Source organism: Diorhabda sublineata, chromosome 1 (genome assembly GCF_026230105.1).
Source record: "Diorhabda sublineata isolate icDioSubl1.1 chromosome 1, icDioSubl1.1, whole genome shotgun sequence".
Classification (NCBI taxonomy): Eukaryota; Metazoa; Arthropoda; class Insecta; order Coleoptera; family Chrysomelidae; genus Diorhabda; species Diorhabda sublineata.
The window spans coordinates 44,643,516-44,655,519 of NC_079474.1; the positions used below are offsets into that span (position 1 = coordinate 44,643,516).

General features: G+C 30.1%; 1 protein-coding gene across 1 annotated transcript in view; it reads left to right on the top strand.

The window, feature by feature from the left end:
* LOC130450988 (uncharacterized) overlaps window positions 1-12,004 on the top strand; it is a 118,142-nt gene that overhangs the window by 35,816 nt on the left and 70,322 nt on the right. Inside the window, exons 2-3 of the mRNA XM_056789765.1 lie at window positions 4,871-5,119; window positions 6,317-6,453. Coding sequence (XP_056645743.1) covers window positions 4,885-5,119; window positions 6,317-6,453 — 372 coding nt within the window. The 5' untranslated portion in view covers window positions 4,871-4,884. The remainder of the gene's footprint in view (window positions 1-4,870; window positions 5,120-6,316; window positions 6,454-12,004) is intronic.

The following is a 12,004-nucleotide window of genomic DNA, read 5'->3' on the forward strand; positions in this document are numbered from 1 at the left end:
TAAAATTATCCACGGCTTGGAACTATTTTTTATTCAAATCAACTAACAGATAAAAACACTTCTGTGAAATTTTAAGGTTAGGTAACCCCAAATTAATCCTCCAGAATTATTCCATCGCCTTCTACTCACCATTACTTAATGCTATTTAATAGAGTGTACCATATTTGTTATTTTTGAGTGAAAGAAATTAAATCTTTTTCGAAATTTAGTGCCCTGTTTTGAGGCTCTGTAATTCCTCAGGTATACAACTTGGTGTAAAGGTCAATTGCCCTCAATCACCATATTTTGGTCACCCTGAATATATTGTTGAAAATAAGATATTTCTTGTTACAGAAGTTGTGTCGGATGAAGCTTGTTAGATAATACTATTTTTGATAATTCTTTTTGACACTAATTCAAACTTAATGTGTGTTTGAATATTTGGCAATTGAATTATTTGATCTTCTTCATCTTTCATGAATATTGAAGATAGACATCTACTTGTAATTCTTATAGCAACATTGGCAGATTTTATAAATTTCTTCAACTTCAGAGATTTCCACCATATTTTTTCGTCGAAACGTTCATTTCAAGTTTAATGCACCGAAAATTGATATTTTGGAAAGTTCTGATTCAAGAATATGATAAGTAAACAGAGTCAATATAACAGCCCGATTCTGAAGATAAAAAGAAAGATATATTTACTAGTATTAAGAAATAATAATTATATTATATTTCTTTCAACACCTGTAGTTTATAGATAGGCAATTTTGAGATCATCACTTTGATAATAAATAAAATCAGTTTCTTAATTTTCAGTACCGTTCCTTAAGTTGGTCTATGTACTGAATTCCTTTATAATGTTAAAATGATCATTTTATTCTTTTATTCAATTTCTAATTCTGTTCATGAGAAAAATCACAATTCATTTTAGTTTCATCTTAAAATATTCAATTTTGCCGTTTATTTTCATCTTAGATTACTAATTCTCCCAACTCATCGCTCACATCCCAGACTGGGAAAATTAAACGGCCTGCAGCAATAAAAAACACAATTTTTTGAACCGAAAACTCTTTAAGCTCACCAGATGTCTTCGTTAAGCTTCTAGATCACTCAAAGCTTTTGAGAGGTCTGAGCTCATCGCTCATTACTTCCGTTTTGACGTGTTACTTTTAAAAAATTGGCCTTTAAACAGAGTCGAACTCTGTAAATGTACAAATATACTATGATAAATTTATAGAGATGATTTAATTTCCTAAACCTTCTACATTTACGTATTTTGATTTTGAATCTTGAGTGTCGGAATTATCTTTTTTAACGATTACAGAAATTATTTCTTTTATGGTGTATTTGCCACATACATAAGAAACATCAAAATTTACACAGCTACGCCCGTTTGAGTATGTCATCATTTTAGTTCAATGTTTTGCTTACTTTGTCGGCCAATCATCAATCTTTTTAACAACAAATGAATACTTCTCCGTGTATGGCATACTTTTTAACTTTTTAAAAATATTTAAATGCTTGAATCAAATCAATAATATCCATTTATGTTGTCAATTTATTTGAAAATTGTGTGAATGGGAAACTAAACATTCTTCAGATTGAAATAGATTTGTTAAATACGGAGGGTGTCTCATAAGTTAATAGTTGCTATTCTTTATAAATACAATTACTTTATTTTCTTCAAATCATTCTTTCTTTGTTTATAGACGACGCATAATAAATAATATGGAGAGCCATAAATATGAAATTAATAAATTATTGAGACTTTATTGGACACAGAAGTTGAAACAGTTGTGGCAGTAACGAAAATATATGATATTGAAAGGGCAAGAAATAGTTTATGAGCTTACGGTGCAGCGGTGCTTCGATCAATGTAATAGTGGAAATTTGACGCTCAGATCATCCACCTGCGTCTGGTATTAAGGTTACAAGGGAAGCAGTTGAGTAGAGGTGTGTGAACAACTCCTTGCCCTACCCAAAGATGATCGGTTTATTAAACGTATTGTTACTGGTGATGAAAAATAGAACTAAATAACAGAAACTTAGAGAATAATTGATAAGGCAAAAGATAATCACCAGAACCCGTTGCAAAGAGAGGTCGATTGAAATGGCAAGTCTGGCTGTGTGTATATTATGAAAATTTATTGGATTCTTCTACAACAAGACATTGGTAAGCCACATACTGAGAGAGTTACGCGGAATAAAATGGGAGAACTTAGTGCTGTGCTATTGAGCTCCTATTATATCCAACATCTAGTCCGAACCTTACAACTATCAAAGATCTCAAGCTTGCTAAACGTTGGATTGAAACCAATAATGAACATATTTTCTCTTGGTATGATTATTTAATAAACAAAGCTCCATTTGTTGGATTCCGACTTTATTCATGAGACATCCTTTATACAAAAAGAAATGTGGAATGATTTTTAGAAAATCCTAACAACGAAAAACCTTTGCCGAATTGGTGAATAAAGATTCATGAGTGAATTGAATGTATTTGTGAAGTTTTTCGGACCACAATTTCAAAGAATCTTCGTAAAAGGGTCAAAGGAAGTCATTTCCAATTGACATGGGAGTGGAACCAAATTGCTAGTAGCAATGTTTCCGTTGAATCTTTTGAAGCAAGGATTATTGCAGTGGCGATATTACGGCAGTATTTCATACACATGACATGGTTAAATGTTTATTCGAAAAAATGTGTATTCTCAAATCCATTCGAGGATAAAAGAAGTTTTATTAGAATGTTCTAGAACATAAAGTTAATTACAAATCATTACTAACTGAAAATTAAGGAGACTAAACTCGTAAATTTATGCACATAATCCGAGTTATGTAGCAGAAACGGGTAATTATAATATTATAAGAAATTGCAGGATTATAAGAGAATAATGAAACTAGAAGGAAACGGGATTTGAAACATATTATAACTTCATTTTTCATGATATATATACAAATAAATATATAAATATAAATAAATAAGCAAAAATAAGGAGAAAGATAAATGAAGAATTCATATGGTATTCACTCTACCCTTCATATATAAATTTATACTCATATTAATTCTTATGTAAATTTTGGCGTATCCGCTTCTTCAAACATTGGCGGGAACGCAAACCCCATTCGAAAATCGATTAGAATATTTCGTACCTTTATTTTATTCAGATGAAAAACCAATCAAACAAATTCTTTTTGCAGTTGATAGAGCTTATCATCATCTATATCCAGCTCTACGTTAATTATCAATGTTATTTCAGGGAGTAACACGCTCAACAGGTCCATATTTTATTCACCTTTCCATCAGTTAGAAAGCTGTGTGAACACTAAAAGCCTCTAAATAGAAAATCACAGTTGTTTATTTGATAATTCGATATAAAATGGAGTATTCGATTCATAATTTAGTAGAGAATTCGATTTATGAATAATTTAGTAGAATAATTTAAAGCATAATTATGAATTTTATTGAATAAATTGGTGGGCCCTACAAAATTTTATTGATTTGAATAATAAAGTTTACTTAGGATTATATAATAGATCATCTCCTTATAGCTACGAAATATAAAACAAGGATGATCTTCGTCTATCTGATATAAGTCCTAAGACCTGTCTGTCTCAACCTATCTACAGAGTCCGTGAAGGAATTGAGACCACAAAAAATTAAGATAAGTCGATATGAACCACAATGCAGATAAACAGCATGCGGAAACTGAGAACAACAATCCAGACCAGAGTCAGACAAACACCCGGAAGTGCATTATAACAAAATATTACTTCTTTTACCTTGTAATTTCCTACTACAAAATATCTTGAATGTTTCTTCTTTTCCTTTTGTTGAATTATTCTTTTCGTAATTTTCGAAAGTTATTTTAATGGAATTATCAATTATATTCATTTGAAATATAAATATTCTCTTTCAAATTACATCGCATTTTCTTCATTCTATCAGTTTTGATTAATTAAAGTAATATAAAATCAGAATTTGCTGATGATATCGAATAAATTTCTCCTAAAATAAGTTTGAAATTGAAACAAATTATTTGGTTTCAGTCCAGGATCACATCTATAGACCTTTTGTTGGAAAAGAAAAATGAATGTAAAATTGGAAAAGAAAAGTTATTGTTAATTGAGAAAATATCCGAACAAAATTGATATCGAAACGGGATTACAACCAACGGAAAACTCTGAACATTATAAGTGAGGTTTTTTCCACCACTTCCCAATAATATATGGAGAGACTTCTTGTACATGTTCTCATGGCCCCGGTTAGAAACATGCAAATCAGTCTTTGTACCTTAGAGAGATTGATTCTCTCGGTATTTATACCAGTTCTAGTGTCAGAGATTGGTAAAATATAGATTGAGAAAGAGAAGAACACATTCTTTTTAGAAAATAGAAAGAAAATACATGAATCCGGCGAGTAGATCATATAATGATAGTAATAAGCAGAATTAAAGATAAAAATTGGTAACAATAAAGCCTGTTCCAAGAATAATGAAACAGAATAAGACCAAAAATGAGGGAAATATATGAAAACATGTAGAAGCACAAAGAATTAATTTATTAAAATAAAACTAGGAAAAGTGTTCGAAGAATTAACTTTAATTGCTAGGTAGGAAATAAGAATAAGAAAATATGATCACGTTCAAAAGATAGCATATTATATACATTCAAAGAAGTATTTAAATTAGAACCATTGGAATGAAGATCACCAAAAAAACCCTTTTTCTAAGGAGAAAAATTTTGGATAAATGATGGATAAGTGATGAAAAATTGCTTTCCATTCTTATTTAGCGAAAACGTGAAATTTAAACCTTTTTAATATATAATAAATTTTATTTATCTCATTTTATATCTTACAACCATCCTATAATTAATATTTTCGTTTCAGAACCTCGGCGGATAATGTCAGCTGCTGTTTGGATCTCAATCTCAATATTAACTGTCCTCTACATTTCATTATCAGGATTGGTATCGGCACAAAGTTCTCAAAGGGGATCTACAGGACCGCCTCCTCTTACAGGAAAGTGTAAAATTTATGAGTTTCGGTGCTCTAATGGTCGTTGTATACCTCTAAATCGATATTGCAATAATAAAAATGAGTGTGGAGATGGATCCGATGAACCGAGATATTGTACAAGTGAGTAAGGTTCACATTAAAATTTATCAATAAAAATAGAATTTTAACAATAGAAAATACGTTTGATATTAGAGCTGTTGAAGTCTTGTCTTTGAGGTAATTGAGTAAGCAAATAAATATCAATTAACTGTTTATTCGAGAGATTTATTCTCATAAATAACTGCCACTATGCTAGGTATACCTGACAAAGAGGCAAATAGATTATTAGAATGAAAATTATAGAAGAATCATAGGCTACAAATATAACAAATCATGTATACAGTCTGGTTCTCCAAAGAATATTATAGGAAATAATTATTTGCTTTTTTCCATATTTTCACTTCCAGCGCGTTTTAATATTCATTCATTTATGGATCAGTTATAACTAAATTAAGCCTACATATCAAAAATTTCAATTGAATTGGAATTCTTTGAAATAACAAAAGATTATCTTAAGCGACACACTGTATATTCGAATATTGATCAACGCGATAATTAAGACCCCGTGAAATAATTAACTTGATATTTTTTATGTCGCTTCAAGATCTATCGTTTATCTCTAAGATAATTGGTAAGTGGAGACTGCTCACTTATTTATGTATCCAGAAAATTGTTATTTACTTGAAATGTAGCATATCTTCTTATTTCGGAATGGAAACGAATTAGAAACAATTTTTTTTAAGATTTGAAATCATATACCATCAACTTTTATGGAAATGCACTTGCTTTTGGATTGCTGCCAATAAATTTTACAAAAACCTTCACTTGGAAACTATAAATCATATTCTGATAAAGCAAAGTCCTGCCAAGGACAACGTTCGTCTGCGAATACCTTTGGAAAATCGTTTGACAAACAATTTATGAAAACTGCGTGCACTGGAGTGGATTTTGTGTAAACGATGCCTGTAGTAGACGAGTTGACCCATACGGCCAACTAGTTTTTTTTAGATTATATTTTCTTTTCCATTGCGGCGAGATGAAATCAGGTTTTTTATACTGTCTAGACAAGCGAGGGCTGCTGAATTTGATTGGAAGTTTTTTCACAAGATGAAGGACATAATACGTCATCGGCAAGTCTGTTAGCAAACGTGTTAATAAAGAAAAACGTGTAAATACGGAGCTCAATTTGATCTTTTTATATTTTAGTCCTAAACTTATCAAACAATAATTTCTAATAGACAAACTTGGAATGATTGAATATATTAATTTTTATTTCAGGATGTAACAAAACTTACTATGGAGTTATTGGAAAAACTTATGACTTAGAATTACATCGTCCGAAAGAAGACAAAATTCCTTTTATATGCTTTCTGACTTTTACTGCAAATGGTGGTGATTTTGGTGACCTGATACAGGTAAAAAAATTCGATTTTATAAATTCCTTCCTATATTTAGATGAAAAAAATATCCGCTTCCCCGGAGTGAACCTTGTTGTCAATATTTTATGACGCCAGTGTAGTGAAACTTATATTAACGAGGATAAAAAATAATAAGATTCGGTAGACTGAATAGGAATTTTTATAGCTATATAAAAAAGGGAATATAGCAATTTGGTAGTATATCAAGTATAGTACGAGCTCAAAATAAGAACAACTTTACGATCTATTTACATTTAATTTGTGATACCTCTTCAAAAACAAAGTCAGCATATTTCATTATCAGAAACATTTCGTTTCTGTTGATTTATTTCGTTAAGGAAATTGAAATCTATCCGATTAAAGGTCGTATAGAATTTGTTATTTCCTAATCCAAATAAGGTTATTTAACAATATTATTAGAAATATATTGAAAGAATTTTTTTATAGAATACCATTTAAAAAAGAATTGCGAGATTGGGACATAAACGATTCAATAGAAAGGTTATCCTTTATTATATTTTATTGATAGCCTAATTATTATTAAGCACCCTTGTTAAAATGGAAATTAAAATAAGAGACAAATAAGTTATAATTAAAAAGCACGCTAGTTACACGAAGAAAAATCTAGAATATTCTAAAAATTAGTACGCAAAAAGATCATATTTTGTATACATGAGTCAGCATTTATTTTAATATAAAAATCGCGCAATTAATTAAGTTCATTCGCTTAAAAAATTGAAAATAGTCTTTATTCGTAATAATAAAGTTTCTAAAGATAAATATATAATTGGCGCAGTCAGACTAGGATTTTAAGCATAGTGCGGTGAAAGAATCGATTATTCGTATTTTAGTACGCGAATATCTACGTTTTTCTTCGAGGGACAGCAACTTCAGATCGCAATTATTAAGAAATAAGAAAATTGAAGAAAAGGAGAATATGAATTCGAAGAAAGAAGAGGACCCACAGAAGATAAGCCACAGAACAGAATCTGAAAATTACCTCCGTTATTTTTCATTCTTAGGGATGGAGGAGTTACATGAAGAAAAAGCTAGAATATTCTGAAAATTAATACGCAGAAAGATCATGTTTTGTAAAGATGTGTCAGCATTTATTTCAATATGCAAACAGGACAAATAGTTAATTCAATTGTGGAAGCTGTGTTTGTCTGTAATAATAAAGTTTTTAAAAATAAACATGGAAAGTTAAATATATAATTCGCTTTTAGCAATAATCATAATAGAAAATAATTCTTGGCATAATAATAAAATTACTGATGAAAAATGTTGCGGTATGAAATTTTAAAAATTAGGCGAGTTCGCGCGGCGCTTTTCGGACGGCATCTTCCCCATTTTTTTTAAATGGCGGAACTCGTTTGATGTTTATATATAATTTTTTTAGTAGCAGGCGTTTTATTCACAGTATTTCTTCTAAATAATTTCTGGGAAAGTCTATTTATTCATTTCTTTTGTTTCTTTTTGTTCTAGAACTTTGTAGAATTTTATTCAGGTATATAAATGATTGGGTAAACGCAGTTAGTTTTAGTTTTAAATGAATAGTCGTAGTGATAGAATGAATTAGTGAAAGTAATCGGAGAAATTGTTTAACTGATGTTTATAAGTGAATTATTTATTGGAGTTTACTCCTTAAGAATCGATTTTCATATATAAGGGGCCCGGTATGAGAAAAATGTGAGGAGTAAAATCTATCGATGAATGACCTCATTACGTTTTTGGTGCGCACCCTATGATGCGCAACTTTCTAATTTGTCAGTGTCAACATACTTATATTGCTGTCATTGTGAAGTTTTATTATCATTCTGTTCCGCTAGAGTAAACTGAAAGTATTTTCAAATAACTATGGCAGAAAGAGGTGTAGGTGATATTGCCGGAACATCTAACAAACACGTGGTTGCAAGGTACGTTATAATTCATGTATTATATGTATGAGCATGTGCAATTTGTATTTATTAAATATTTTAATAATTATCGATGTAGTTCATATAAATATACATTTGAAAATAACACATAAAATTAGATAATCAACCCAATATGAATTATCGAGCACATCTGAAATTGACTATTATTATATATAAAAAGTTTAATGTAAAATATTTCGTCGATTAGTTATAATAAATGTATATGAAATGAATAAATTGAATAAATATATATTTATATATGTATATTATTTTCATTAATTAACAAATTTACCCTTTTATACAGTATCAATCTTTTTTAAGTTAAATAAACTCTTTTTGCGTCTGGTTAGACTATCGAACTTAAGGAGTAAACTACAGTCGTGCGTCGGAGCTGACACACACAATTTTTATTAAGTAAGATGTATTGTATAGTGTGTAAATAAATTAAGAACGTAAGAACTAGTGTTTATTGATTCACCCCACGCATATAAAGATTGTCAATAAATACGAAAAACGTTACAATATTATGTATACTAAGAAAAGAAACAGTGGTTAGGTTAGGTTAGGTTAAGTTAAGTTAAGTAATAACTACTCAAAAAAAAACTGCTTCTTCTGGCCCAATAAGCAAGGTTCGTTTATTTAAATCTGATGTTGAGTCTAATCATCCATTTTTGTTAAAAATGATGTTATACTAATAAAAGGCGTAGCTTCTGGCATTAAATTTATGTCAATTATATTTAATGATGCATTCGAGCTGCACATTATGCAGAAGAATAACTTTGCTTCAAGATGTTAATAAAACCAAATTTTTCGAAATGCTGCCAACTTAATTGAACACACTGTAGAAAGCTGTTCTTGAACCGTTGAGAAATTAATATTTAATTCGAAACGTAGCAAATTTCTATAATATTTCAGGCGAAATACAAACTCCATTAATTAATTAACTAATTACGTCTGGAAGCAACAACTCTCGTAAACTATTTCAAAGGATGTCGCATGTTGAGCTTAAACTAGAGAGTAATTCATCTACTTTAGAAATATACTGTGATAAATTATTATATAAAACGACATTCATCAATGAAAATGTATGTAGTATGTATTCCAATTTACATGAATGCTTGGATTTGTTGTTTTATGGAATTCAATAAATGCCAAAGATCTTAGAATTCTCTTTCTTGCATACAATCAACTTGGTTCTTAAGATATTTAATTTTCAATTCATTCTATTTCACAAAAAAAAACAGTTTGGCTGAGGGTACTATTCAGAACTATTTTTTTCTCTCTGGATTGTGAAGATGTGGAGGGTGCCTTAGGCTTCGAACGATCTCCATCAACTACTGTTTCTTCAATCAATCGAAAATTATGAATATGTTGAAATCCACACGCAATCAAAAAAGAAAAAGACCAAAATCCAAAATAGAAGCTATAAAGAAACCACATCGGTACTTCGGGGCTCTTTTTCCATCTGGACTGTTAACAGGTAGATGCGTCAGATTTCTAAAGTTTTCTGTTAGCTGCTGCTTCGTAAATCAATCGAAAACTACAAAATTACTGAAATCCAACTTTAATCACAAAAAGGAAAAGACCAAAGACCAGAATAAAACCTCCTCAAAAAACCAAATCGTCACTAGGAGGTTTATTTTTTTTCTCTGTTAAGGTGTCTTAATAGGTGCCTTAAGCTATCCAGAATTGAAAATGATAAAGATATTGAAATAAAAGTGCAACTAAAACAATTACAAAACAGCACTCCTACATTTTTTTTTATTCACTGGACTGTTTGTGTGTTCTAGTAGTTTCATCAGAATACCGATGGATTTCGTTAACTGCTGCTTCGTCAATGATTCAAAAATTAAAAATACTAAACTCCAACTGCAGTTTGAAAATGTGAAAAACCAGAATAAAATACCTAATAAAACAAATCGGTACTTAGGGGTTTTTCTGTATCTTTAGATTGTTGAGATGTTCTGTTTGGTGCCTCAAACTTTCGACTGTTTCCGTTAAAAAGAGGAAAAAAGATAAGATAAGAACCAAAAATAGACTAACGCGAGATTGAACACCGAACGTGCATCAATTCTAACAATATAGTTCCAATACCTAGTAATTCCTCGGAAAATGTTTGGAAATAAAGCCCAATCCGTTTTCGGTCATAAAGAATCGGAAAATAAATTTTTGTTTAAAAACCAAATTTTCACACAGCCAAAACTTAAGACCTGGTGAGGAACTTTCTTATCCTCAAAGAGATAGATCGAAGATGTATGTTTTGGTTACCACTTTGATGGTACACAACATTGAAATCAACTTTTTTTTAGGGTTTTATCATGTTTTTTACATACTTCGTGTTGATTGCATTTATTGATGAATATTACCAAATTTGTATAAATTGAAGATTTATGAGGTCATTTCACAATTACTTTTTCTCTTTTTCTTCTTTCTCAAACGACCAAGTTCAAAAAAAAAACTAACCCTACTTAATCTAACGTACTATGAGGTATTAACTCTATCTTTGATCATAAAAAATCGACAAATCAAAATTTTTTAGGTAAGGTTTTCCTTCAAATTATTCGTTTTGGTTTTTAGTTTCCGAAAAAAATTTTTAAATATAGTTTTCGGAGAGAAATCAGGAAATTGTGGTTGTCGGATCTCTTATTGTTCAAAAAAATGTTTAGCTGTTGGTTTTTAAACTTAGGACTATTTTTATTTCGAATACGCCGAAAAAATAAATAAAATGGAAGAAAACATTGAGAAAATTAATTTGTCGATTTGTTCTGTCGAAAAATAGGGTAGTCGCCGCTTTCAAACATCTGACAATTCTTCAATCAATTCCTTGCATAAAGAATACTTCTAGTTGACTTTTATATTTCTCAACAACCCATATTTTCTCCCATGCACGATACTCAAGTATGAGAAATTCTCTATAAGTTTATCATTTCAAGAAAAAAATATGTCACCAATTTTTCCAATTTGTTCAGACATTATGTTCGCAGTTAGGAATTATGTCAATTATACATGTCTCTAAAATTCCATTAAAGCTGTCACAAGTCTTGTGCCTTGATTAAAATTCTTTACAGATATCAAAATTCAAGCGCTGCTATATATATTAATGACATGATGTTACAGTAATGACAAGAATGTTGAATTTAAATTTAAAAAGAGTCCGTTCAAAATGAAATTTCCACACTTTTCGTAACTGAGTTACTTACGTTGTTGATTTTGTCCCCATTCTTCTCATGAGTTTGATCTTCAAATTAAAAGTCTATGTAGGAGAAAGAACGTTAAGTGAATCATGATACGTTCGATGTTGAATATTTTTTTCATTTCCACTCTGGTTACTGGTTACTCTATAAGCTTTTTTTCTTCCATTGCTCATGTATAGAGAATAAAAATTAACCAAATATTTAATTTTCGGTTCAATTTGATACGTTAGAAATATGTTGAATAACTTACTTATCGTTAATCCGTTTGGGATTGCTCAATATTTTATCAGCTCCACTGTCTTTTCGCCAGCTACGAGGAAGTACCTGGACCAACAAAGAAAACATGAAAATATATTTATTTTTCAACACAATATCGATATTCGATACCCTTTTTATAATAAGAATACTCAAAATAGCCATTAACTGCCGACATCACCT